At 45.5% G+C, this 22,766-nt stretch overlaps 6 protein-coding genes across 6 annotated transcripts; 3 read left to right on the top strand and 3 right to left on the bottom strand.

Annotated features, from left to right (window-relative positions):
- The first annotated feature begins 1,869 nt into the window (after positions 1 to 1,869).
- On the top strand, positions 1,870 to 2,622 carry LOC117371248 (transcription factor HES-5-like). The gene is made up of 2 exons (XM_033966887.2): positions 1,870 to 2,114; positions 2,221 to 2,622. The coding sequence occupies exons 1-2, from the start codon at positions 2,052 to 2,054 to the stop codon at positions 2,620 to 2,622; spliced, it is 465 nt and encodes a 154-aa protein (XP_033822778.1). The 5' UTR covers positions 1,870 to 2,051.
- A 3,143-nt stretch (positions 2,623 to 5,765) lies between these two features.
- LOC117371258 (transcription factor HES-5-like) lies at positions 5,766 to 6,518 on the bottom strand. The gene is made up of 2 exons (XM_033966898.2): positions 6,274 to 6,518; positions 5,766 to 6,167 (listed from the first exon to the last, which is right to left on the bottom strand). Exons 1-2 carry the CDS (start codon positions 6,334 to 6,336, stop codon positions 5,766 to 5,768), a joined length of 465 nt encoding a protein of 154 aa, XP_033822789.1. The 5' UTR covers positions 6,337 to 6,518.
- Positions 6,519 to 8,117: 1,599 nt separating this feature from the next.
- Positions 8,118 to 8,621, top strand: LOC117370797 (transcription factor HES-5-like). Its single transcript, XM_033966332.1, has 2 exons — positions 8,118 to 8,173; positions 8,250 to 8,621. The coding sequence occupies exons 1-2, from the start codon at positions 8,126 to 8,128 to the stop codon at positions 8,619 to 8,621; spliced, it is 420 nt and encodes a 139-aa protein (XP_033822223.1). The 5' UTR covers positions 8,118 to 8,125.
- Positions 8,622 to 9,785: 1,164 nt separating this feature from the next.
- Positions 9,786 to 10,285, bottom strand: LOC117371324 (transcription factor HES-5-like). The gene is made up of 2 exons (XM_033966980.2): positions 10,206 to 10,285; positions 9,786 to 10,104 (listed from the first exon to the last, which is right to left on the bottom strand). Exons 1-2 carry the CDS (start codon positions 10,266 to 10,268, stop codon positions 9,799 to 9,801), a joined length of 369 nt encoding a protein of 122 aa, XP_033822871.1. The 5' UTR covers positions 10,269 to 10,285; the 3' UTR covers positions 9,786 to 9,798.
- A 5,642-nt stretch (positions 10,286 to 15,927) lies between these two features.
- Positions 15,928 to 16,427, bottom strand: LOC117370769 (transcription factor HES-5-like). The gene is made up of 2 exons (XM_033966300.2): positions 16,348 to 16,427; positions 15,928 to 16,246 (listed from the first exon to the last, which is right to left on the bottom strand). Exons 1-2 carry the CDS (start codon positions 16,408 to 16,410, stop codon positions 15,941 to 15,943), a joined length of 369 nt encoding a protein of 122 aa, XP_033822191.1. The 5' UTR covers positions 16,411 to 16,427; the 3' UTR covers positions 15,928 to 15,940.
- Positions 16,428 to 20,089: 3,662 nt separating this feature from the next.
- Positions 20,090 to 20,693, top strand: LOC117370768 (transcription factor HES-5-like). The gene is made up of 2 exons (XM_033966299.2): positions 20,090 to 20,169; positions 20,271 to 20,693. The coding sequence occupies exons 1-2, from the start codon at positions 20,107 to 20,109 to the stop codon at positions 20,574 to 20,576; spliced, it is 369 nt and encodes a 122-aa protein (XP_033822190.1). The 5' UTR covers positions 20,090 to 20,106; the 3' UTR covers positions 20,577 to 20,693.
- Positions 20,694 to 22,766: the final 2,073 nt, after the last annotated feature.

Genomic DNA, 22,766 nt, shown 5'->3' with positions numbered 1-22,766 from the left:
GGGAAAAAGCTGACCCCTTTTCAGAGACCAGAGAGCCACCCCCTGTCCTTCATGTGAGTGCCCAGTGTTCAGCTTTAAAGTGTCATGTGATGAGACTCAGAGCTGGAGTCAGGCGGGAGAACAGAGGCCTCATGGGAAAGTCACATCTCTGCTCATGTATTTACACTGTTCTCTTATAAAGTCAGATCAGACTCAGTGTTTGACCATCTCTCTGTCCTGATGTGTTTCTGGAGGTGCTCGGCGGATGTGGGACCTCGGCCCTGGTCGAGGTCCAGATGGCCCATTGAGCACAGAAAATAATGAGGGACTGGAGGATCAGTGGCTGCAGTCGGGTGGGGCTCTGGGCTGAATGGAGCCCTAAGTGTGGGAAAGAGGAGCAGCTCAGAGCTCACAGTCTACACACACAGAGGTACACACACACACACCCCTACACACACACATACACACCCCCACACACACATACACACGTACACTCACACACACTACGAGCATCTGGGTCAGAGCCACACAGACCTGTGGCACGATGTGAGCACGAGGGAGCAGTGTGACTGTGTGTGCGTGTGTGTAGGGGTGGGTGTGTGTGTGTAGGGGTGGGGGGGGGTGTGCGTGTGTGTGTGGCCGTGGGCCTCACCATGAGGTCCTGGTTTATCGATAGAAGAGAATGTCCACACTGGGATGTGTCTCGGGGCCAAACTGTGTTTTCATCTGAGTTTTGTGTCATGGCTCACGTCTCATAAATGTGAGGATCAGGAGAAAGACGATTCCATCTGTCGCTCGTGTGGTCTCAGGTTTTGTTAACGATCGTTAGGACAGATCTGACACACTGACTATAAAAACAAGACATATACTTTGAAATATATAAGAAAATATCTTTCATTTGGCAGAAAACTACCTCAAAATGAATCACAAAAATGGATTCACACTTTAAAAGCAGCACAGACACATCAGTCTTACACTTATTTAAACATCACATTTAAAATACTTCATACATGATTATTCATACAAACACTCACACACACCCTCAGACAAACACTCACACACACTCTGGGCAGAGCTCCACACACGTGCCCTGATGGCGGCGCCTGTGATCTGACTCGCAGGTTGAAAGACTCTCTGTGGGTGGGACGGGGGGGGGGGTCTGTCAGATATTGACTGGAGGCTGTGAGCTGGACCCCGGTCTCCTTTCCCACACTCTGTCCTCCATTTATTACATATTCCCCTAAATGACCGAGTAAAGCAGGACTGAGGGGGCTGAGGGGGGTGAGGGGGGGTGAGGGGGGGTGAGGGGGCTGAAGGGGCGGAGGTGTCACACAATAGAAGTGTGCCTTCCCACAGGACACTGGATAATTGTGTTTAATTGACAGTTGCTTTTGGAATGTGTCTTCAGCCCCTCGGCCCATTTTTCCCTGGACTTTCTGGCGCTGTCAGACAAAATGTCCTGAATAGATGCAAAGACCATTAGGCTTTAAATCTCTAGAATCTATTTCAAATGATTGAAATATTATATATAAATATTAAATATGATATATTAGATTATTATTATGGTTGTTATTATTATTATTATTGGGTCTCTCATTACTCATAGAATAATTTCATTAGTTGTAAAAGTTTTGCTCACACATCATTTTGTTGTTTGATCTAAATGATTAAACAGTCACAGGTGCAGCTCGTGCCGTGTGTCTTATCTTTATGTGTTTGGCTCTTATCAGACACACTGTCTCTGCACATCTGCAGCCAAATGATCACATGACACAGAGGGAAGGTTCCCAGGTAATAAAAGTGTAACAACCTGCTTGTGTCTGTACCTTCACATATCTGCAGCAGCACTCCCTCCACTCAGGCCATGGGGCCAGTTAACCATGAGATAATTGATGCCTCTCTCCTATTGTTGTGTCGGCCTCGCCCACTGGCCTCAGAGTGTGGGAAAGCTAATCCTGCCTGGGACTCATGGCTTTGTAATGCTAATGTCCGCCTATAAATAGGGCAGAGGGATCCTCAGCCAGATCACAACTCACTCTGCTCTCCAAGAGAAACATCTCAGCTCTGCTCAAATGGCTCCAGCCTGCACCAGAGACTCGACTGTTTCAATGCTCTCAGCCAAAGACAAACACAAAGTAAGTCCAGTTCACATCGGTCCAGACTCTCGTGACCATCAGTGTCACTTTATCTCATCGTGTTTTCAATCCACACGTTTCTAACCCTCTGTGTTTTTTTCTACAGCTGAGGAAACCGGTCGTGGAGAAGATGCGCAGAGACCGAATCAACAGCTGCATCGAGCAGCTCAAGGTCCTGCTGGAGAGGGAGTTCCACAAACAAGACCCCAACGCTAAGCTGGAAAAGGCCGACGTCCTGGAGATGACTGTGGTCTTCCTGAAGCAGCAGCTGCAGAGCCCGTCCTCTCACGCCGCCCACATGGAGGGCTATTCTCAGTGCTGGAAGGAGACCGTGCACTTCCTGTCCTCATCCTCCATCAAGGACATGTCCCTGTCTCACCTGCAGCGTCTCCGCTCTCCTCAGCCGCTGTCCCAGGACGTGTGTCCCACTGTGGGCTCTCCACTCCACAGCCACGGTCCAGTCAAGCAGCCGCCTGCTCCTGTCAAGTCCATGTGGAGGCCCTGGTAGAGGCCCAGGCCGAGGCCCTGGTCGAGGCCTCAGACTGTGCAGATGGTGTTTCCATCATTTCTGTCGGAGGATTTCTGATAAAATGGATCTTTTTAAAAAAGACTTTGACATTTCTTCATATTGAAGAATATTTTAAAGATGCTGTTTTACAGTTTGTGTTGAAACTCTGTTTTCACTGCTCATCGATTCTTACAGTGGATCATTATTATTATTATTATTATTATTATTATTTAGTTGCTGTGCAAACATGTCCTGCTCTCGTGCTGCTTTAATCACGTCTGATGTTTTCTTCTGTGAAGATTCTTGTTGTGTTAAATTGTTGACACTTTGTATGAAAATTTTTCTGTGAAAAGTTAAAGTCTCATATTTTTCTCTTTAAAGAGAAACTACAACATGCTCTTTTAAAAAATACATTTTTTAAAAACTTGATTCTGTCTTTGTCTTATCTTTATATTTGTTTATAGAAACGCCCCGTGTCTCCATCACGAGTCTGTGGAGTTATACAGGTGGAGTTATACAGGTGGAGTTATACAGGTGTAGTTATATAATGGAGTTATACAGGTGTAGTTATACAGGTGTAGTTATATAATGGAGTTATACAGGTGGAGTTATACAGGTGGAGTTATACAGGTGGAGTTATATAATGGAGTTATATAATGGAGTTATACAGGTGGAGTTATACAGGTGGAGTTATATAATGGAGTTATACAGGTGGAGTTATATAATGGAGTTATACAGGTGGAGTTATAGAATGGAGTTATACAGGTGGAGTTATACAGGTGGAGTTATATAATGGAGTTATATAATGGAGTTATACAGGTGGAGTTATACAGGTGGAGTTATATAATGGAGTTATACAGGTGGAGTTATATAATGGAGTCACTTTTGGGGTCCGTTTTATCGTAGCAGTTTTTTCTGTGGTCGGTTGAATCATAGACACAAACAGTTTAAACATATTTTACTTTTACAATAGTTTAAACATATTTTCACACTCTGCATAAAAACAACACACTGTTGTTCACTGATGAGGATTGTGTCCGTGTGTGAGTTTAAACATCAGTTTGTCTCAGATCTTTGAGTTTATTCATATTTTAATGGAGTTTTCTGTCTAAATGTTTTTTGTTCAAAGTTTTCTCTGACACTGGGGATGAAACATGAGACATAAAAAGGATCTTTTTTTTCTCTAATATCATTTTTCATCATTTTTCTTACAAAATAGACCTGGTGCCAAACAGAGACGTGTCCAACTCAAGTCCCAGGGCTGTGAGTCGAGTCGTCCTCTGTTTAGTCTCGTGTTGGTGCAGATTCATTTTGTGTAACTGTGAAACAGAAGATGAACCTTTTGTCCTGCTCAGGGTCTGGACTTATTTATATCAGATCCATGTTTTACTCCATGTGTAAATCTGCACCTGGGACACACCTGCCCCTTTACCACCTGCCCCTTTACCACCTGCCCCTTTACCACCTGCCCCTTTACTACCTGCCCCTTTGCATACCTGCCCCTTTACTACCTGCCCCTTTGCATACCTGCCCCTTTACTACCTGCCCCTTTGCATACCTGCCCCTTTACTACCTGCCCCTTTACCACCTGCCCCAAACACGGGGCACATTTCCCACGTTTTACACTGATCCAGTTACAAAAGTACAGTCTGTGTCAACACACACTCCTGATCCTCAAAGCCACGTCCAGCCCAGGATAAACCTTCAGTCTGTAAACACGTTTACTCTGTTTTACTGCATATTCTCATTAGACTGAGCTCAGTACACAGTATTTTCACACATGGTAATATAATCTGACATAAATACTCCATCCATTGCTAAATCTGCTTGTACAAAGTGAAGTGGAGTTTCCCTCCTAAAGCTGGTGTAGATTTGTCAGAGATGGGGTCCTGATGGGGGTCAGGGGTCATGATGGGGGTCAGGGGTCATGATGGGGGTCAGGGGTCATGATGAGGGTCAGGGGGCTCTTGCTGTGGCGGTAGGAGGATGGTTTTCCACGGCACACTTCTTTTGTCCTGGGATGAAGGGGGAGAAAGGCTCAGTAGTGTGGGAAAGCTGTGCAGAGGCAGGCTCCACACAGGGGAGGTGCGCCCCACCGCCCCACAGCCCCACCACCGCCCCACCACCACCCCACCACCACCCCACAGCCCCACCACCACCCCCCGCCCCCCGCACCACCGCCGCCCCCCCGCACCAGCCCAGATCACCAGCTGTTTGATGAAACACGAGTCGACAGAGCACTGCTCAAAAGCCTGAGGCTTAGCTCGAAATGAAGAGAGCACACACACACCCCTACACACACAGACACACACACACACACACACACACACACACAAGTGGCTCTCTGAGGCCCTCCAGCACGAGGCCCAGCAGCTCTGTGATCAAACCTCATTAGCCCAAAAATATGAGACACGTGGAGAAACTTAAGCCTCGTTTTGATGTAAATTGAGCCATAAACAGATAAAACTGTTATGAAACGCCTCACATGTTTATTCACATGTTTATTCACATGTTTATTCACATGTTTATTCACATGTTTATTCACATGTTTATTCACATGTTTCATTTCTCTCTTGTTTGTGTTTAAAAGCCACGACTGAAGAGTCACAAACTTTTATGAGCTTGAAAATATTTATTTATAAAAATGAAGAATCTCCAAGTCATAAAAATATAAACAGTCAAATACTTTTCCTTTATAAAAGGTACAACACACACCTCCACCTGGAGGATGAACAATACAACACACACCTCCACCTGGAGGATGAACAATACAACACACACCTCCACCTGGAGGATGAACAATACAACACACACCTCCACCTGGAGGATGAACAATACAACACACACCTCCACCTGGAGGATGAACAATACAACACACACCTCCACCTGGAGGATGAACAATACAACACACACCTCCACCTGGAGGATGAACAATACAACATGTATTACATCAGTTTGATTTAATTTATCGACTCCACAGGAGTCAAACGCCTGCAGCAGGTCACAGGACCTCAAAGAGACGCAAAGCAACGATTTTATGAATAAGAAAACATCTGTACAGTCTGAGGCCTCTACCAGTTCCTCGACCTGGGCCTCTACCAGGGCCTCGGCCTGGGCCTCAGCCTCAGCCTCGACCTGGGCCTCTACCAGGGCCTCCACATGGACTTGACAGGAGCAGGCGGCTGCTTGACTGGACCGTGGCTGTGGAGTGGAGAGCCCACAGTGGGACACACGTCCTGGGACAGCGGCTGAGGAGAGCGGAGACGCTGCAGGTGAGACAGGGACATGTCCTTGATGGAGGATGAGGACAGGAAGTGCACGGTCTCCTTCCAGCACTGAGAATAGCCCTCCATGTGGGCGGCGTGAGAGGACGGGCTCTGCAGCTGCTGCTTCAGGAAGACCACAGTCATCTCCAGGACGTCGGCCTTTTCCAGCTTAGCGTTGGGGTCTTGTTTGTGGAACTCCCTCTCCAGCAGGACCTTGAGCTGCTCGATGCAGCTGTTGATTCGGTCTCTGCGCATCTTCTCCACGACCGGTTTCCTCAGCTGTAGAAAAAAACACAGAGGGTTAGAAACGTGTGGATTGAAAACACGATGAGATAAAGTGACACTGATGGTCACGAGAGTCTGGACCGATGTGAACTGGACTTACTTTGTGTTTGTCTTTGGCTGAGAGCATTGAAACAGTCGAGTCTCTGGTGCAGGCTGGAGCCATTTGAGCAGAGCTGAGATGTTTCTCTTGGAGAGCAGAGTGAGTTGTGATCTGGCTGAGGATCCCTCTGCCCTATTTATAGGCGGACATTAGCATTACAAAGCCATGAGTCCCAGGCAGGATTAGCTTTCCCACACTCTGAGGCCAGTGGGCGAGGCCGACACAACAATAGGAGAGAGGCATCAATTATCTCATGGTTAACTGGCCCCATGGCCTGAGTGGAGGGAGTGCTGCTGCAGATATGTGAAGGTACAGACACAAGCAGGTTGTTACACTTTTATTACCTGGGAACCTTCCCTCTGTGTCATGTGATCATTTGGCTGCAGATGTGCAGAGACAGTGTGTCTGATAAGAGCCAAACACATAAAGATAAGACACACGTTCACACACACACGTTCACACACACACGTCTCTTACACTGGATAAACACAAATATGTTTCACAGAACCAAGTCTTTAAAGTCACAGACTGAAACACGTCCAGAGAAATAATCTGTTCATCTGTCTGTTGAGGGTCGACTCTGAGCTCAGGGTCGTCAGAGCTGATGATTCTGTGGCTGTTTTTCCTCTGGGGAGACGACACACGTCCCCCATAAACCCTGTCCCCCTGTCCCTGCACACGACACGACAGCGCCCCCTGTTTATCACATCAGGATTAAAATTAGAAATGCAGAAAATAAGATAAGACCTGGCTGTTGTGTTTTTGTTTTGTGCTGCTCTTGTGTCGATGTCGTGTGTCACATTCAGTAAAGTGACACATTTCTGTTTCACTGCTCAGGCCAAATGTCACGTTTGTAAATGTTTTTATTCTTTTATGTTTAAACAAAATTCCAGGTTTGTGATTTTTATTCAAGCAAAACTCAGTCTGAAGATGAATCTGATCTGCCCCAAATCATTTCTTTAAAATGTGTTTTTTTGGGGGGTTTTGTCACATTGTGTGTCGTGGGCTCTGTGGGGCACGTGGGCTCTCACAGGTCACTTTACTGTAAAAACAGTTTCTTTACAGAGCTCTCTGTTGTTGCTCTGGGGCAGTTGTGTTGCTCTGGGGCAGTTGTGTTACTCTGGGGCAGTTGTGTTACTCTGGGGCAGTTGTGTTCAGGGCTGATGTTCCTTCATTGCCCCTGGTTCATTTTCACGCGCGTCTCGTTAAAGTCCCGCAGAGCGGCGCGTGCACGCGGCTCTGCTCGTGCCTGTGTCCTGGAGGCTTTTGTTGAGGTGCAAACCTCACACCTCTGCCCCTCTGCCCCCTGCCCCCCTGCCCCTCTGCCCCTCTGCTTCCCCTCTTCTCACTTTGGTGCAGATCTAAAGACAGAGTGTGTGTGCAGGACTCTGTGGATGTGTCTCGTGTCGTGGGATTGTCCTGTTCACTGATGCACACACACGTGTGACACAAACACGGGCTTCTCTTGTTTGTGTGTGATTAAAGAGCACGTGACTGGCGCGCGCCACACTCCCGTGGACCCCGTGGACACACTCCTGTGGACACACTCCCGTGGACACACTCCCGTGGACACACTCCCGTGGACACACTCCCGTGGCTCATGTCACACCTGCAGCTCAGAGGAAGTGGAGGTGATGTGGAGGTGGTCCCTGGAGCTTCTCGGGGTGTGGACGTGTTTGTAGTCGTGACTTTATGACAGGTCTGGACTGTGGGAAAGTCTGAGGTGTGAGGAGTCCACGCACCAGGCGCCAAAGTGCGGCTCCTCTGGCTCTTATAAAGAGCTCGTGCGCGTCTGCAGGACACACTGCACCGCGGCGCGCTCAGAGGAACCACACACTCAGCCATGGCTCCTATGACCCACAGAAGATCCAAGGACAAAAGTCTGGACATCCCCAACAAGGTAAAAGCCCCGGGCCCGAGGAGCACGGTCTGTTTGTGTCGGAGCGACTCTCTCATGTTTGTTCTGTTTGTTTTAGCTCAGGAAGTTGGTTGTGGAGAAAGTCAGAAGAGAGAGGATTAATCACAGCATCGAGCAGCTCAAAGTTCTACTGAACCTGGAGGAGCAGGAGCCCTCAGGGGCCCCGTGCAGGCTGGAGAAGGCGGACGTGCTGGAGATGGCCGTGTGCTTCCTGCGGCAGAGAGCCATCGCGTCTGCGGTGCCCAGTTACTCTCAGGGCTTCTCCCAGTGTCTCCAGGAGACACTGCGGCATCTGTCCCTCCACGCGCCCCTGCAGCACGCGCAGAGGGAGGAGATCAAGCGCTTCTACGTGGTCCAGAGAGCTGCTCTGCACAGACACATCGCAGACGAGCACAGCACAAACAAACAGGCGCTGTGGAGGCCCTGGTGATGTCAGTGCAGGAGGACACTGTTATGTCTCAGGATGTGTGGACTTGAAGCTTGTCTCTGTGTTGAGCTTTGTCTCTGTGCACGTGCTGTGAGTCTGTGTTCATAAACTCTGTCTACAGTGTAGCCAACAGAACACAGGGGCCTCTTATATTTACCTTTTATAAAGGTGCTCGGCCGCCTTCAGGTGCTTTGTATTTGTCATTCCTCTATAAAATCTCTTGTTCTCATAGTTTTAGTTTTGTATGTTGTTGTCAAATAAATATTAAACATTCCTTCATCTAAATGTTTTTCCTGCACAAACCTGGCTCTTGTCATTTTTTTTTTGTTTTTTTTTTTTTTTTTGTCTTAAACCAGACCAGGTCCTCAGATCTTCTATGGACTTCACCTTTATCCTGATTAAGACCAAAGTGCAGCAGGACCATGGACAGCACCTGAGGATGAACGTGTGAATAAAAGAACAACACAAAGTGACGACACAGGACACACTGTGTGTTTAGGACAAAGACACAACAGAAAAGGATCAGACCATGTTTTTTTAAATGTCTGATTTTATAGAGCTCAGTGAGGCGTCACAGTTTGGACACGTGTCTTTAACAGATTCACAAACGTTTCCTTCACAGAAAACACAGACTTTATACAACAAACATGTAACAAACAAACATGTAACAAACATGTAACACTGTAAACATCACACAGTGACAAGTAAAAACTTCATAGAAGTAATGATTAACTACAACTCAAACAGCAAGAACATGGTCTTTACTTTTTAAAACTATGGTCACAGGCTTTGGTTGGGTATTCTATTTAAATAAAACAATAAAATATAGAGAAGACTAGTATGTTTCTTTCCCTGAAAAAAATACAATTTCCAAAGAAAAGAAAACAATCCAGTTACAGGAGTAACCAACATGGCTCATGTCTCTTCAGGTCCTTCATTTCCACAGGAAACACACAGTTTAAATCACTGCCTCTTTAAACGACTTTACATTATTTCAATAGAAATTAAAAAAAAAAAAAGTTTTGCATAAATGTCTCAGATCATGACACACGACGGAAACACTGTGTTATAATCTCAAACATGTCAAACATTCAGCCTCAGACAGAGACTTAAATAAAAGTTCTGACAGAAGAAAAAAGTCGTCTTTTCAAATGACCAAATACATTTGACCAGTCCAGTTCTACCAGGGCCTCCAGGGGGCGCTGCTCTCTGCTCTCTTGTCTTTGCTGGTGCTGCTCTGTAGACAGAAGAGCGCCTCCCTGTGGCTCTGCTGAGGGCTCTTCATGTGGCTCTGGGACATGAAGTGTGTGTTGTTGTGCTGTTGCAGACGTGTGAGCACAGTGACGGTCATCTCCAGGACGTCTGCTTTCTCCAGCTTGGAGTCTGGCTGCTGTTGGAGGAACTCTGCACACAGGAGAGACTTGAGCTGCTCAATGCTGCTGTTGATCCTCTCTCTGCGCAGCTTCTCCACCACAGGCTTTCTCAGCTGCAACAACAACACACACATGAGTTGATTTGTTCTACACAAATGACTCAAAGTGCACAGGCCTGATAAAAGCCTCAGTAGAAGAATCAAAGTGTGTTTACCTTGTGAGAGACGCTGAGGTGGTCCTGAGAGGGGCCCATTGCTGCAGTGATTGTAGGAGCCATGTGTGGAGCTGTAGAGCTCTGTGGAGAGAGTCTGCTGTGTGCTCCTTCAGCCTCATATTTATACACACACATCTCCATATGAATGTGTGGGTCTAGGTCTGGGACCAGTTTCTCACACTCTCAGCCAATCACAGAGCTCCGCGGGCAGCAGCTTCTGAATAGGTCTGAGGGGGGGGGGGGGGGGGGATCCCAGAGGAGCAGGTGGAGGACTGATGGAGCGTGCTCTTAGTGAATGTGGGAAGAGAGTGACCTGATCAATACCAGGGGCACAGACCCCGACTCTGACTCTGTGACATTTTACTCTCGTCGATTATGAAGAAGCTGCAGTGAGTCGGACTCATAAAGACACAGACCCAGCCTCTGTGGGACTATTATAATTATACATTTATTTATTTTCAATGAAAAAAGCTCAACACTTGATTCTGAAAATAACAGATTCTGATTCAAGCTTTTATTTTATTTCTATACAATATTATCCAATAAAACAAGAAATAATAAAATAACAAACAAGAAGCCAGCACTTTGTAAAAAAAAAAAAGTCTGAAAAGACACTGTCATTTTGCTGCGTCCTCAAAACTTTCATTTGGCTGGACATGTGTGTGTGTTTTGTGAGGACAGCTCTGGTGTGTGTGTGTGTGTGTGTGTGTGTTTTGTGTGCGTGGGACAGCTGGGGTGTGTGTGTGTGTGTGTTTTGTGTGCGTGGGACAGCTCTGGTGTGTGTTTTGTGAGAACAGCTCTGGTGTGTTTTGTGAGGAGAGCTCTGGTGTGTGTGTGTGTGTGTGTTTTGTGAGGACAGCTCTGGTGTGTTTTATGAGGACAGCTCTGGTGTGTGTGTGTGTGTGTGTGTGTATGTGTGTGTGTGTTTTGTGAGGACAGCTCTGGTGTGTGTGTGTGTGTGTGTGTGTGTTTTGTGAGGACAGCTCTGGTGTGTTTTGTGAGGACAGCTCTGGTGTGTTTTATGAGGACAGCTCTGGTGTGTGTGTGTGTATGTGTGTGTGTGTTTTGTGAGGACAGCTCTGGTGTGTTTTATGGGGACAGCTCTGGTGTGTGTGTGTGTGTTTTGTGAGGACAGCTCTGGTGTGTGTGTGTGTGTGTGTGTGTTTTGTGAGGACAGCTCTGGTGTGTGTTTTGTGAGGACAGCTCTGGTGTGTTTTGTGAGGACAGCTCTGGTGTGTGTGTTTTGTGGAGACAGCTCTGATGTGTGTGTTTTGTGAGGACAGCTCTGGTGTGTGTTTTGTGAGGACAGCTCTGGTGTGTGTGTTTTGTGGAGACAGCTCTGGTGTGTGTGTTTTGTGAGGACAGCTCTGTGTGTGTTTTGTGGGGACAGCTCTGGTGTGTGTGTTTTGTGAGGACAGTTCTGGTGTGTGTATTTTGTGAGGACTGCTCTGGTGTGTGTGTTTTGTGGGGACAGCTCTGGTGTGTTTTGTGAGGACAGCTCTGGTGTGTTTTGTGAGGACAGCTCTGGTGTGTGTGTGTGTGTTTTGTGGGGACAGCTCTGGTGTGTGTGTGTGTGTTTTGTGGGGACAGCTCTGGTGTGTGTGTGTTTTGTGAGGACTGCTCTGGTGTGTGTGTTTTGTGAGGACAGCTCTGGTGTGTTTTGTGAGGACAGCTCTGGTGTGTGTGTGTTTTGTGGGGACAGCTCTGGTGTGTGTGTGTTTTGTGGGGACAGCTCTGGTGTGTGTGTGTTTTGTGAGGACAGCTCTGGTGTGTGTGTTTTGTGAGGACAGCTCTGGTCTGTTTTGTGAGGACAGCTCTGGTGTGTTTTGTGGGGACATCTCTGGTGTGTGTGTTTTGTGAGGACAGCTCTGGTGTGTGTGTTTTGTGGGGACTGCTCTGGTGTGTGTTTTGTGAGGACAGCTCTGGTGTGTGTGTTTTGTGGGGACAGCTCTGGTGTGTGTGTGTTTTGTGGGGACTGCTCTGGTGTGTGTTTTGTGAGGACAGCTCTGGTGTGTGTGTTTTGTGGGGACAGCTCTGGTGTGTGTGTGTGTGTGTGTGTGTGTGTGTTTTGTGGGGACAGCTCTGGTGTGTGTGTGTGTGTTTTGTGAGGACAGCTCTGGTGTGTGTGTTTTGTGAGGACAGCTCTGGTCTGTTTTGTGAGGACAGCTCTGGTGTGTTTTGTGAGGACTGCTCTGGTGTGTGTGTTTTGTGAGGACAGCTCTGGTTTGTGTGTTTTGTGAGGACAGCTCTGGTGTGTGTGTGTGTGTGTGTTTTGTGAGAACAGCTCTGGTGTGTTTTGTGAGGACTGCTCTGGTGTGTTTTGTGAGGACTGCTCTGGTGTGTTTTGTGAGGACTGCTCTGGTGTGTGTGTTTTGTGGGGACAGCTCTGGTGTGTGTGTGTGTGTGTTTTGTGGGGACAGCTCTGGTGTGTTTTGTGAGGACTGCTCTGGTGTGTGTGTTTTGTGAGGACTGCTCTGGTGTGTTTTGTGAGAACTGCTCTGGTGTGTGGGTTTTGTGAGGACAGCTCTGGTGTGTGTGGGTTTTGTGGGGACAGCTCTGGTGTGTGTGTGTTTTGTGGGGACAGCTCTGGTGTGTTTTGTGAGGACTGCTCTGGTGTGTGTGTTTTGTGAGGACTGCTCTGGTGTGTTTTGTGAGAACTGCTCTGGTGTGTGTGTTTTGTGAGGACAGCTCTGGTGTGTGTGGGTTTTGTGGGGACAGCTCTGGTGTGTGTGTGTTTTGTGAGGACAGCTCTGGTGTGTTTTGTGAGGACTGCTCTGGTGTGTGTGTTTTGTGGGGACAGCTCTAGTGTGTCCAGCTGCAGCAGATGTGTCTCTTGTCCGTCCTGTGAGTGCACGTCCTGCCTGACTTTCCCACACGTCTCATTGAACGCTCCTCCACAAAGAGCCCCACAGTGGAGCTTTAGTGACAGATGCGGCGCGGGTGGAGTAACTGAGACCGTGACATCACACACCATCTGGAGGGAAGGCGTCTGATTGGCCGGTTTAACTCTGTACAGGCCTTTTTGTGTAAACAGCAGACTGCAGACAGACTGTAGAGCAGTTAAGACAATATTGTTTTAATAATAGTTCATTATCCTGAGCCGTCGTCAGCTCAACTTTGAATATTTTGGTGAAAAATCTTCTGACGCTCTGCAGAAGTTTAAGATAAGAGCTCTGTGTAAGTGACGACATCAGGAATCTGCATCAAATGTGTCTCAGTTTTAGTCATGAAACTCTCAGAACAATAAGAACACAGTGATCTATTCACTCTGGGTTGTATTATTACTGTACAGGTCTGTCCTTCAGTGACATTTTCTGAAAAATGTTGTTGTCCTACAGTAATAATGTCATTGTGGGACAGTGTCTTACAAACTTCAGCGTTTACTTCTTGTCTTTTTTCATCCATAAACCCACATTTCCTGTTGACCTGTGCAGGTGTGTGCTACGGACTCATCGTCTCTGTTTGTTGTTTGTCTTCTGTCTGTTTTTAAATGTGTTTTATGAAAAAAACTTGGTCATTTATAATTTATACTTACAACAAAGAGCCTCGTCTGCCTTCATGATCCTCTTTTTAAGCTCCACATCCGTTTTGTTCCCAGTTGAATTGGTTTATGGCAGTGATGTGAAGTGTGCCGTGTCGCCCGAGGGAGCGGCCGGTGGAAGGCGCTCGTCACGCTGCTCTGTGACTGCGTCCTCCACCGCTTTCCCACACTCGGCCTTTTGACCACACAACAATAGACACGTGTCCTGTCAAATGCAAATGCGTCCCCATAAAACCAGCTCCTCCCGTCGCCGTGACACAGAAGAACTCGTTAGAAAGTGTTTACTGAGACAAACATCACAGAATGAAGAGGTGAAAGCAGCGGCGAGGACGGTCCAACTGTTTAGACATGTGATTCTAGTCAATAAGTCAACACAATAAAGAGGAAAAACAGTCGCTGACGATACGATGAAGAGGAAAACAAATGAGCAAACAACAGTCAGACATAAAGGTTTGACTCCTGTCGACACTTTAAGACTGATCTTTTTGAAATTGTGCTGGTAAAATATGAAAACAACTGTAAATTGATGTCGATGTTTGTTCATTTTTCCGTACTTTTCTCTGCACAGCGTCCTGTTTTATCCAGACTAATGACAGAAAAACAACTACACTACCTGGACAAAATAAAAAGTCGCCACCTGGATTTAACTCAGCAAACAGGTCCAAGGCTATAGGTACGAGTCAGGTCTAGGTTCAGCTGACACCTGAATATACTGAATGACCAGGTTATTCCATCAGTGGATTTTTGGGCATATTCCAAGACGACAATGTCAGGATTCATCGAGCTCAAACTGTGACAGAGGATCAGGAGCAGAGACGTCATTTTCACACACGTCCACCACAGAGTCCAGACCTTAACCCCAGTGAGAATCTTTGAGCTGGAGAAGCTTTGAGCAGCGTCAGACTCGACCAGCATCAATGAAACAGGAGAAACATTAATGCAACAATGGATGGAAATAAATCTGTGACGCTGCAGAAGGAGGAACGACCAAATATTAGAGTGTGGGACCTTTGTTTTTGTCCGGGCAGTGTATTATAAAAGGTGAAAAGTCGTTATGTCACATAACAGGAGCTGAAACTTGTGTAGTTTCCCTCTGATATTCACTCTATAAATTAGTTTCCTTTAAAAAACGCAAAAAGAACCTGAGTAAATATAAGAGCCTTCGATGGAAACAGTGAGACGTCTCTGAAACATAAACAATGATCAATGTATCACCATCAAATGACACATTTAATGAATTTAATTTGAGTCAGAATAATACGAATGATTCAGAAATCCCTCTGTGAGCTGTTTGGAGCAGGTGGAGAGCTCCTGGAGACCCCTGCCCTAAATATCACACAAAAGTACAATACGACACACATCTCATACTGAACCATGAACTATTCATAATGATCAGAGGAATAATACCTCTTATTATTCCTCTTAACACCACTATTATGATCAAAATACAAACATAATAGACATGAAACTGTATCTGGAGCTTTGTGAGCTGCTCGGGGCAGATGTCTGCACGTTTGTCCCTCTGGGCCTGAGTGTTTTCTGGTTTCCCACACTCAGGCCTTTCATGACAGGAACAATAGAAGTGTGTCTTATTGCACATGGCGTTAGGAGCGGCGTGTGAGCTCGTTTTTATGAGGAAACAGCAGCAGTAAAACTACAGACCAACCACTGAACAGTGTCAAAGTCTGATCCATGTTTCAGCCTCTGCTTCTCCGTCATGATCACATCAGTCTAAACTTCTCTGAGCGAGCAGGACAATATGAACTTATAAAACAACCGAGACATTCAAGATAAAACACATAAATACTTTTGATTGAGTTCAGTTTTATTTGCCTTCACAGGAGGCAGCAGTGTCCAAAGAGCAGAACAATCAAACTGTATCAAACTTAAAGCTCAGAACAGACACACGTCACACAGTGATTTAAGTTTTCAATGTGAAAACTCTTCTGCTTATTCATTATGAACAATTACAAACACTGACAAAATAATCAAGACTTTCTAAATGTGAGAAAAGGAACATTTCTGATCATGTTGATCATTTTAAACATAGTTTCATTTTACTTTGTTTCAACAAAACACAGTTTGAATATCAAACATTTGTCACTGATTCAGCTCAGAGCTGTGGACACACGTCTCCTACAAGAAGAAAAAAGTCGTCTTTTCAAATGACCAAATACATTTGACCAGTCCAGTTCTACCAGGGCCTCCAGGGGGCGCTGCTCTCTGCTCTCTTGTCTTTGCTGGTGCTGCTCTGTAGACAGAAGAGCGCCTCCCTGTGGCTCTGCTGAGGGCTCTTCATGTGGCTCTGGGACATGAAGTGTGTGTTGTTGTGCTGTTGCAGACGTGTGAGCACAGTGACGGTCATCTCCAGGACGTCTGCTTTCTCCAGCTTGGAGTCTGGCTGCTGTTGGAGGAACTCTGCACACAGGAGAGACTTGAGCTGCTCAATGCTGCTGTTGATCCTCTCTCTGCGCAGCTTCTCCACCACAGGCTTTCTCAGCTGCAACAACAACACACACATGAGTTGATTTGTTCTACACAAATGACTCAAAGTGCACAGGCCTGATAAAAGCCTCAGTAGAAGAATCAAAGTGTGTTTACCTTGTGAGAGACGCTGAGGTGGTCCTGAGAGGGGCCCATTGCTGCAGTGATTGTAGGAGCCATGTGTGGAGCTGTAGAGCTCTGTGGAGAGAGTCTGCTGTGTGCTCCTTCAGCCTCATATTTATACACACACATCTCCATATGAATGTGTGGGTCTAGGTCTGGGACCAGTTTCTCACACTCTCAGCCAATCACAGAGCTCATAAAAGACAATGGGCCGTGTGGGACTGAATGCTCTTAATTGTAAAGCTCAAGGGACAATGATGAGGCCTCAGGGGAACAGGTGGAGCAGCAGAGTCATGGAGAGGATCAGTCCTCCCAGTGACGTTAACGACAAAATGCTGCTGATGATTTTGAACAAACACACTTTTGGTTTAATGGTTTGTGTTGTCGTGTTGTGTGTTTCATTTTATTTCAAACATCAGTGTCTTTGGGCCCTACAAGGTCCACAACTACACGACGAACATCAGCTGTCAATTAAATGTGTTAAAATGTTGAGGTTTATGTCTGTTTTAGGTTGGATCCTGAATAATGTCAGTGCCCACAGAAGTGAGGCAGATGTTTGTGGGGCAGATGTTTGTGGGGCAGATGTTTGTGGGGCAGATGTTTGGGGCGTCCTGCTGGATTCCAGTGGGGAGAGCGTTCAGTTCAGGTTCCCAGAGTGTGGGATCAGTGTTGCTCTAAAGACGATGAATGGACCTTTTGTGTTGAGGCCATTAGGTCCTCGAGCGGCTCTGAGGCCCAGATAAACACCACATGGAGGGAAAGAACGCCATTGGTCACCGCTTTCCCTCCAACTCGTCTCTGACATGAGTTTTATCCTCGACTCTGTAAATATATGACATCAGCCGCTGTCACATGGAGCAGCTCGGCCTCGTCGTTTTCCTCTGGACGATATAAAGAACAGAATAAAGTGTAAGTCCAATAACAGGTTCATAACATTTATATGAAAATGAAAATGTCTGAACAGTTTGATGACATTTGAGTCAATCCTATGAAAATAGATTATATATTTAAATAATGAGCCTAAACAGAAAACTTGAGTTATTCTTGCACAGAAAATCTAAACAGAATAAAGAGATGAAGAAAAGAGGTTTTGTTTTGAATTGTTTATTGGAACAATATCATTTGGTCCGTGGTGCAGAGTCTGCACCATAAAAATAGAATAAAGCACAAATCAACTTAAACAATATGTTTAGATAAACAAAATCATAATCCCTTTTAATTAAAGGGTTCACAAACTTAAAGAAATAACTGATACAGTCTGAAAATATAAACTAAGTTATAATCAAATAAGTGAAAGTTTCTAAAGGAAACCTGCTCTGAGGGAGTGTCCAGCACTCGCTCAGGAGACTCTGTCCTTCTGACGACTACAGAACAGTTTACAGTTTACAGTTTACAGTTTTACAGTTTTACTCTACAAAGTGTGAGAAGGCCACGCGTGTTTAAGTCTCTGCTCCTGCAGAGCGACTGCTCATATAACTGCATATAATGCACTTGACACCATAACCAAAGACCGCAGAGCATCATCTTCAGAAAAATAATGTGCAATCAGTGTTTTAGCTTTTAAAAAGCAGCTTTAAGGCATTTCCAGAGGAACAGTCCATGTTTTTAAAAACAGAGTGGAGCCACATCATCCTCCGCGTCAGGGAAGAGGCGCAGGACGTCCCGGGAGTATTTGGAGTAGCCGTTATGTGAGAGCAGGGCTCTCCTCAGGGACATGAAGGACAGAGTTTTGTCCAGCAGCTCGGACACCGGGATCCCACTGTGTAAATGCTCCAGCAGCAGAGTCTTCAGCTTCTCCACCCCCACAGTGCACTTCCTCTCCAACATGTGCAGCTTACACCTGAGGAGACAGAGAGGTCAGTGAGTGGACACAACACCATCAGCACAAACACCATCCACACAAACACCATCATCATGGATCAAACGACTCGTCTGAGGACATGATTCTCACCTGAAGAGCTGCTCCTTCACACTGTCCTGCAGAGCGAGGTCCAAATACTGAGACATGTTTCAGGAGGTGGTCCTTGTCCTCGTGAGGAGTTTGCTTCAGTTCAGATGAGGTCGAGCTGATGCTTTACCCTCACACTTCACTCAGTATTTATGCTCCTCATCGTCGTGCCTCACTGCAGCTCAGCCAATCAGAGCGCTCCGAGGACGCCACAATAGACGGGATTTAATGGCTGTCACCCAGAACAGGTGGGATGTTGTTCATTAGGCCATATGTCAATGAGATTGAGCCAAATATGTCCTGGGAATCGTTCTGCAGACGCATGAGGACCACTGACCATCTCGGTTCACATGGAATATATTATGAACCAGGCATGAGAAAAAATACACACATATTTAAGAGGATTTTTTATAGGATAAGGGTTTTTTAAATCTCATTCTCACAAGATAATTTAATGTAAAAATATAAATGATGCAAATATTTAAATTATAATCATTACTATATTGAAAACTATATAAACTGTCACAAGATAAATACACACGAAAAAAAACATGTGACAGTGATAAATAAAACAAAACAAAAAACACAACACAGCCATAAAGAAAATGATGGAAAAAAGTAAGACTCATGAGGGAAACTGACTGAAATGATGCTGCGTTTATTTTACATTATAAAAGATTATATTTAATTGAATGTTTTAGTTGTATTTGTGTGTTCAATGAGAGCAGATAATGTGGAGTATTGTGACTTTAACCCGTCCACACCGTCCCGTGTGTTTACTCCAGTGATTAAAGTGTCAGTGTCCTGGGAACGAGCCCGGCCTTTGTGCAGCAGAGTGTGGGAAGCTCTGAGCCTCCACCGCCCCCAGCAGCACCGCCCTGGAGGTACAGAGAGGGTGTGACCTGGAGACGCCCGACCTGAGGGACCAGGAGGGGGGGGGCGTGTGACCTGGAGACACCCGACCTGAGCACACAAAAATATCACATCAGCTCAAAAACTGACAAGAGAAACAGAATAAATGGGACACAACGAACCAATTAAATATATTTGACCGTATATTTTCCATGTAGTGTTATTGACAGAGTGTATTCTTCATAAAAGAGTCACTTTATACTTCAGTCACGTTATAGTTTTTACTTTTGCATTTACACAAACATAAACACATGTGACTATCTGAGGTTAATCTGAGCTCTTGTTGTTTTGTTAAATTAACCTGATAATCCTCTTTTAGTGGCAGTTTGTGAAAATGCCTAATCCACTGTTTACTTTTCTGTTTATAAAACTAGAAACAGCAGATAAAACCCCACAGCCTCATGTGGCACAAATGTAGAGTTTACAGAACAACGGATTAAACATGAGTCATACAACATTAAATACATGTTAAAAATATATTTAGTAACAGATATAATCACATAAAACTGTATAAAAAGCCTGACTCTGTGCACAGACTCAAGTGTCACAGTCTGTTATTGATCCTCAGTGGGTCACAGTTGATGTGATGTAGGTCACTGTGTTCACAGATCCATCCAGACTCTAGAGTCCTCCACCTGCTCCAACACACACACACACACACCCACCCACACACACACACACACACACACACACACACACACACAAGCACACACACGCCCATTGTGCGGCATGTGGCACAGTCTATTATGTGGCGGAGCTCTGTGATTGGCTGAGAGTGTGAGAAACTGGTCCCAGACCTAGACCCACACATTCATATGGAGATGTGTGTGTATAAATATGAGGCTGAAGGAGCACACAGCAGACTCTCTCCACAGAGCTCTACAGCTCCACACATGGCTCCTACAATCACTGCAGCAATGGGCCCCTCTCAGGACCACCTCAGCGTCTCTCACAAGGTAAACACACTTTGATTCTTCTACTGAGGCTTTTATCAGGCCTGTGCACTTTGAGTCATTTGTGTAGAACAAATCAACTCATGTGTGTGTTGTTGTTGCAGCTGAGAAAGCCTGTGGTGGAGAAGCTGCGCAGAGAGAGGATCAACAGCAGCATTGAGCAGCTCAAGTCTCTCCTGTGTGCAGAGTTCCTCCAACAGCAGCCAGACTCCAAGCTGGAGAAAGCAGACGTCCTGGAGATGACCGTCACTGTGCTCACACGTCTGCAACAGCACAACAACACACACTTCATGTCCCAGAGCCACATGAAGAGCCCTCAGCAGAGCCACAGGGAGGCGCTCTTCTGTCTACAGAGCAGCACCAGCAAAGACAAGAGAGCAGAGAGCAGCGCCCCCTGGAGGCCCTGGTAGAACTGGACTGGTCAAATGTATTTGGTCATTTGAAAAGACGACAGTGTTTCAGTCCTGAGCACAGAAGCAGAAAGATGAGGGGACGTTAAAAAGGCCTCACCATGTGTCTCCATGAGCCATTTCCACAAGAATCTGCTCATCAAGCCTCGTCTTAATCAATCGACTCATTGGAGTTGCTTTTCATTTGATTGATCAAGTGATTTTTTAATCTGTTTTAAGATTTGTCTCATTATTGTCACTGAATGACTCTGTTTTATTGTTTGTGACGTTTTTTATTATTGTTATATTTTCTTTATGGAAAACAACAGTAGAGTTTTTTTTCTTTCATTTGAAAGTCTGATCTCTGTTTGCTCGTCTCTGTGTCTGTGTAAACACTGAGTGTTTCTGATTCTCTGTGAGGATCCGGCTCTTTTGTTTAAGGGCCAGTGATTTCAGCTCAGTCTCTGTGAGATTTGTGTCTGTGCATTATCTTAATGCAAATATTAGTTTATTTTAAACTGTTCATTTGTCTAAATGTTTCCTCCTGGACTCTTTGAGTCTCATGTGATTCAGACTCGTCTGAACTGTGATGTGACGTATCGTCACACGTCCAATAATAATCATAATAAACATGAATAATCATAATAATGATCTGACTCACTTTCTATGTGCAGAGTTTATAGTGACACATTTTAACATATATTTAATTCAGACAGTTGTCGTCTCTAGAGATTTATAATCAGTCACTTTTAGTCCTATTTAAAAACACAGACAGTTGTAAAATAAAATCCTCGTGAGCCTCAGAGCCTTTAGAATCACACTGGGTTTATTAAAGATAATTACACAGTCAATCTTTGGAATAGATGTTCAATTCTTCTGTAATTATCTCTCTACAAATAAGAACTTTTGATTCAGAAACATTTAACCTGACACAGTGACACAAAGATGATTTTCTTTGTAATGTGCACGTGAGGAAAGTGCACGTCTGTGTCATGTGACCTCAGGCTCCTCCTTTAAACGAACACTTTTCATGTGTCTGGGGCGTGTGCACGGGGCGTGTGCACGGGGCGTGTGCACGGGGCGTGTGCACGGGGCGTGTGGCTCTATCAAGTGTCTGTGCTTCCTGTTCTTTATGACGCTGCTCACAGCCTGGAACTAATGTGATGCATTAAGGCCCACGCTCCCCACACTCCCCACACTCCCCACACACCCCCCTGCCCCACACGCTCCACCCCCCCCGCCCCTCGGCCCTGGAGCAGAGTGTGGGAAAGAGCAGGACACACACTCACAGAGGCTCACAGGGACAATATCAGTTGCCCTCATCAATGACCCCAGTGATCTGCTCACATGTGCACAGAGGTGGACAAAAAATCAAACATTTTAACTGAATTCCTCTGAGAATTAGAACTATACTCTTTTACTATTTGAAGATACAAATACTTTTACTGGAAAATATCAAAGCCAAATCACAAAACTTCAACATCTGAGTCACATTTTCACTTCTGCACAAAACTAAACCTGAGCCTGATCCTGAGAAAAGTAAAGAGACGAAGGTGAATGTTTGTTTTTATTCTTTTACTGACGTCCTGAGACAAACAGAGGTCTACAGGCTGCTGCAGTGTGTGTGTGTGTGTGTGTGTCTGTGTGTGTGTGGGTGTGTCTGTGTGTGTTACCATTTAACAGGGCACGTGTCTATTGTGAAGTGTGTGCTCGGTCAATAAGCCGAGTGTGGGAAACCAGAGCAGACCTCAGTCACATTGGTGTGTGATTAGCGCCCGCCGCCCTGCGCTCGCTCTCAGGGGACAGAGGCACACTTCTGGAGAGGCCTGTGAGGTCTGAGGTCACACACAAGTATGTTCCACTGGTTTAGAGGGAAAAGGGTGTGAGAAATGTGAAATAATGTGATGAATATGTTTAGTCCTACAATAATAAAACAACTGAAATAAAATGAAATGCACAGAAAATTAAAAAGAATCTCCTGTATTCAGCTGATTTTATGTTACATTTTTGAACATTCACAGGGTTAATATAAAACTGCAATTATCTAATGTCTTTAATATTTCATAAACCCTTATATTAAGATTAAAAACAAGCTTCTTATTCGTGCGGTTAAAGCCCGGTTTAAGGTTAATCTTTATCACTTGATCCTGCAGTGTCACAGCAGCTCTTCTGATTCTTAGGGTCACCACTTTCCCAGAGCTGCTCCGTCTC

The sequence above is a fragment of the Periophthalmus magnuspinnatus genome, chromosome 5 (assembly GCF_009829125.3).
Source record: "Periophthalmus magnuspinnatus isolate fPerMag1 chromosome 5, fPerMag1.2.pri, whole genome shotgun sequence".
Lineage (NCBI taxonomy): Eukaryota > Metazoa > Chordata > Actinopteri > Gobiiformes > Gobiidae > Periophthalmus > Periophthalmus magnuspinnatus.
Note: the sequence above shows the minus strand (reverse complement) of the source record. Positions and strands in the feature narration are given on the sequence as shown.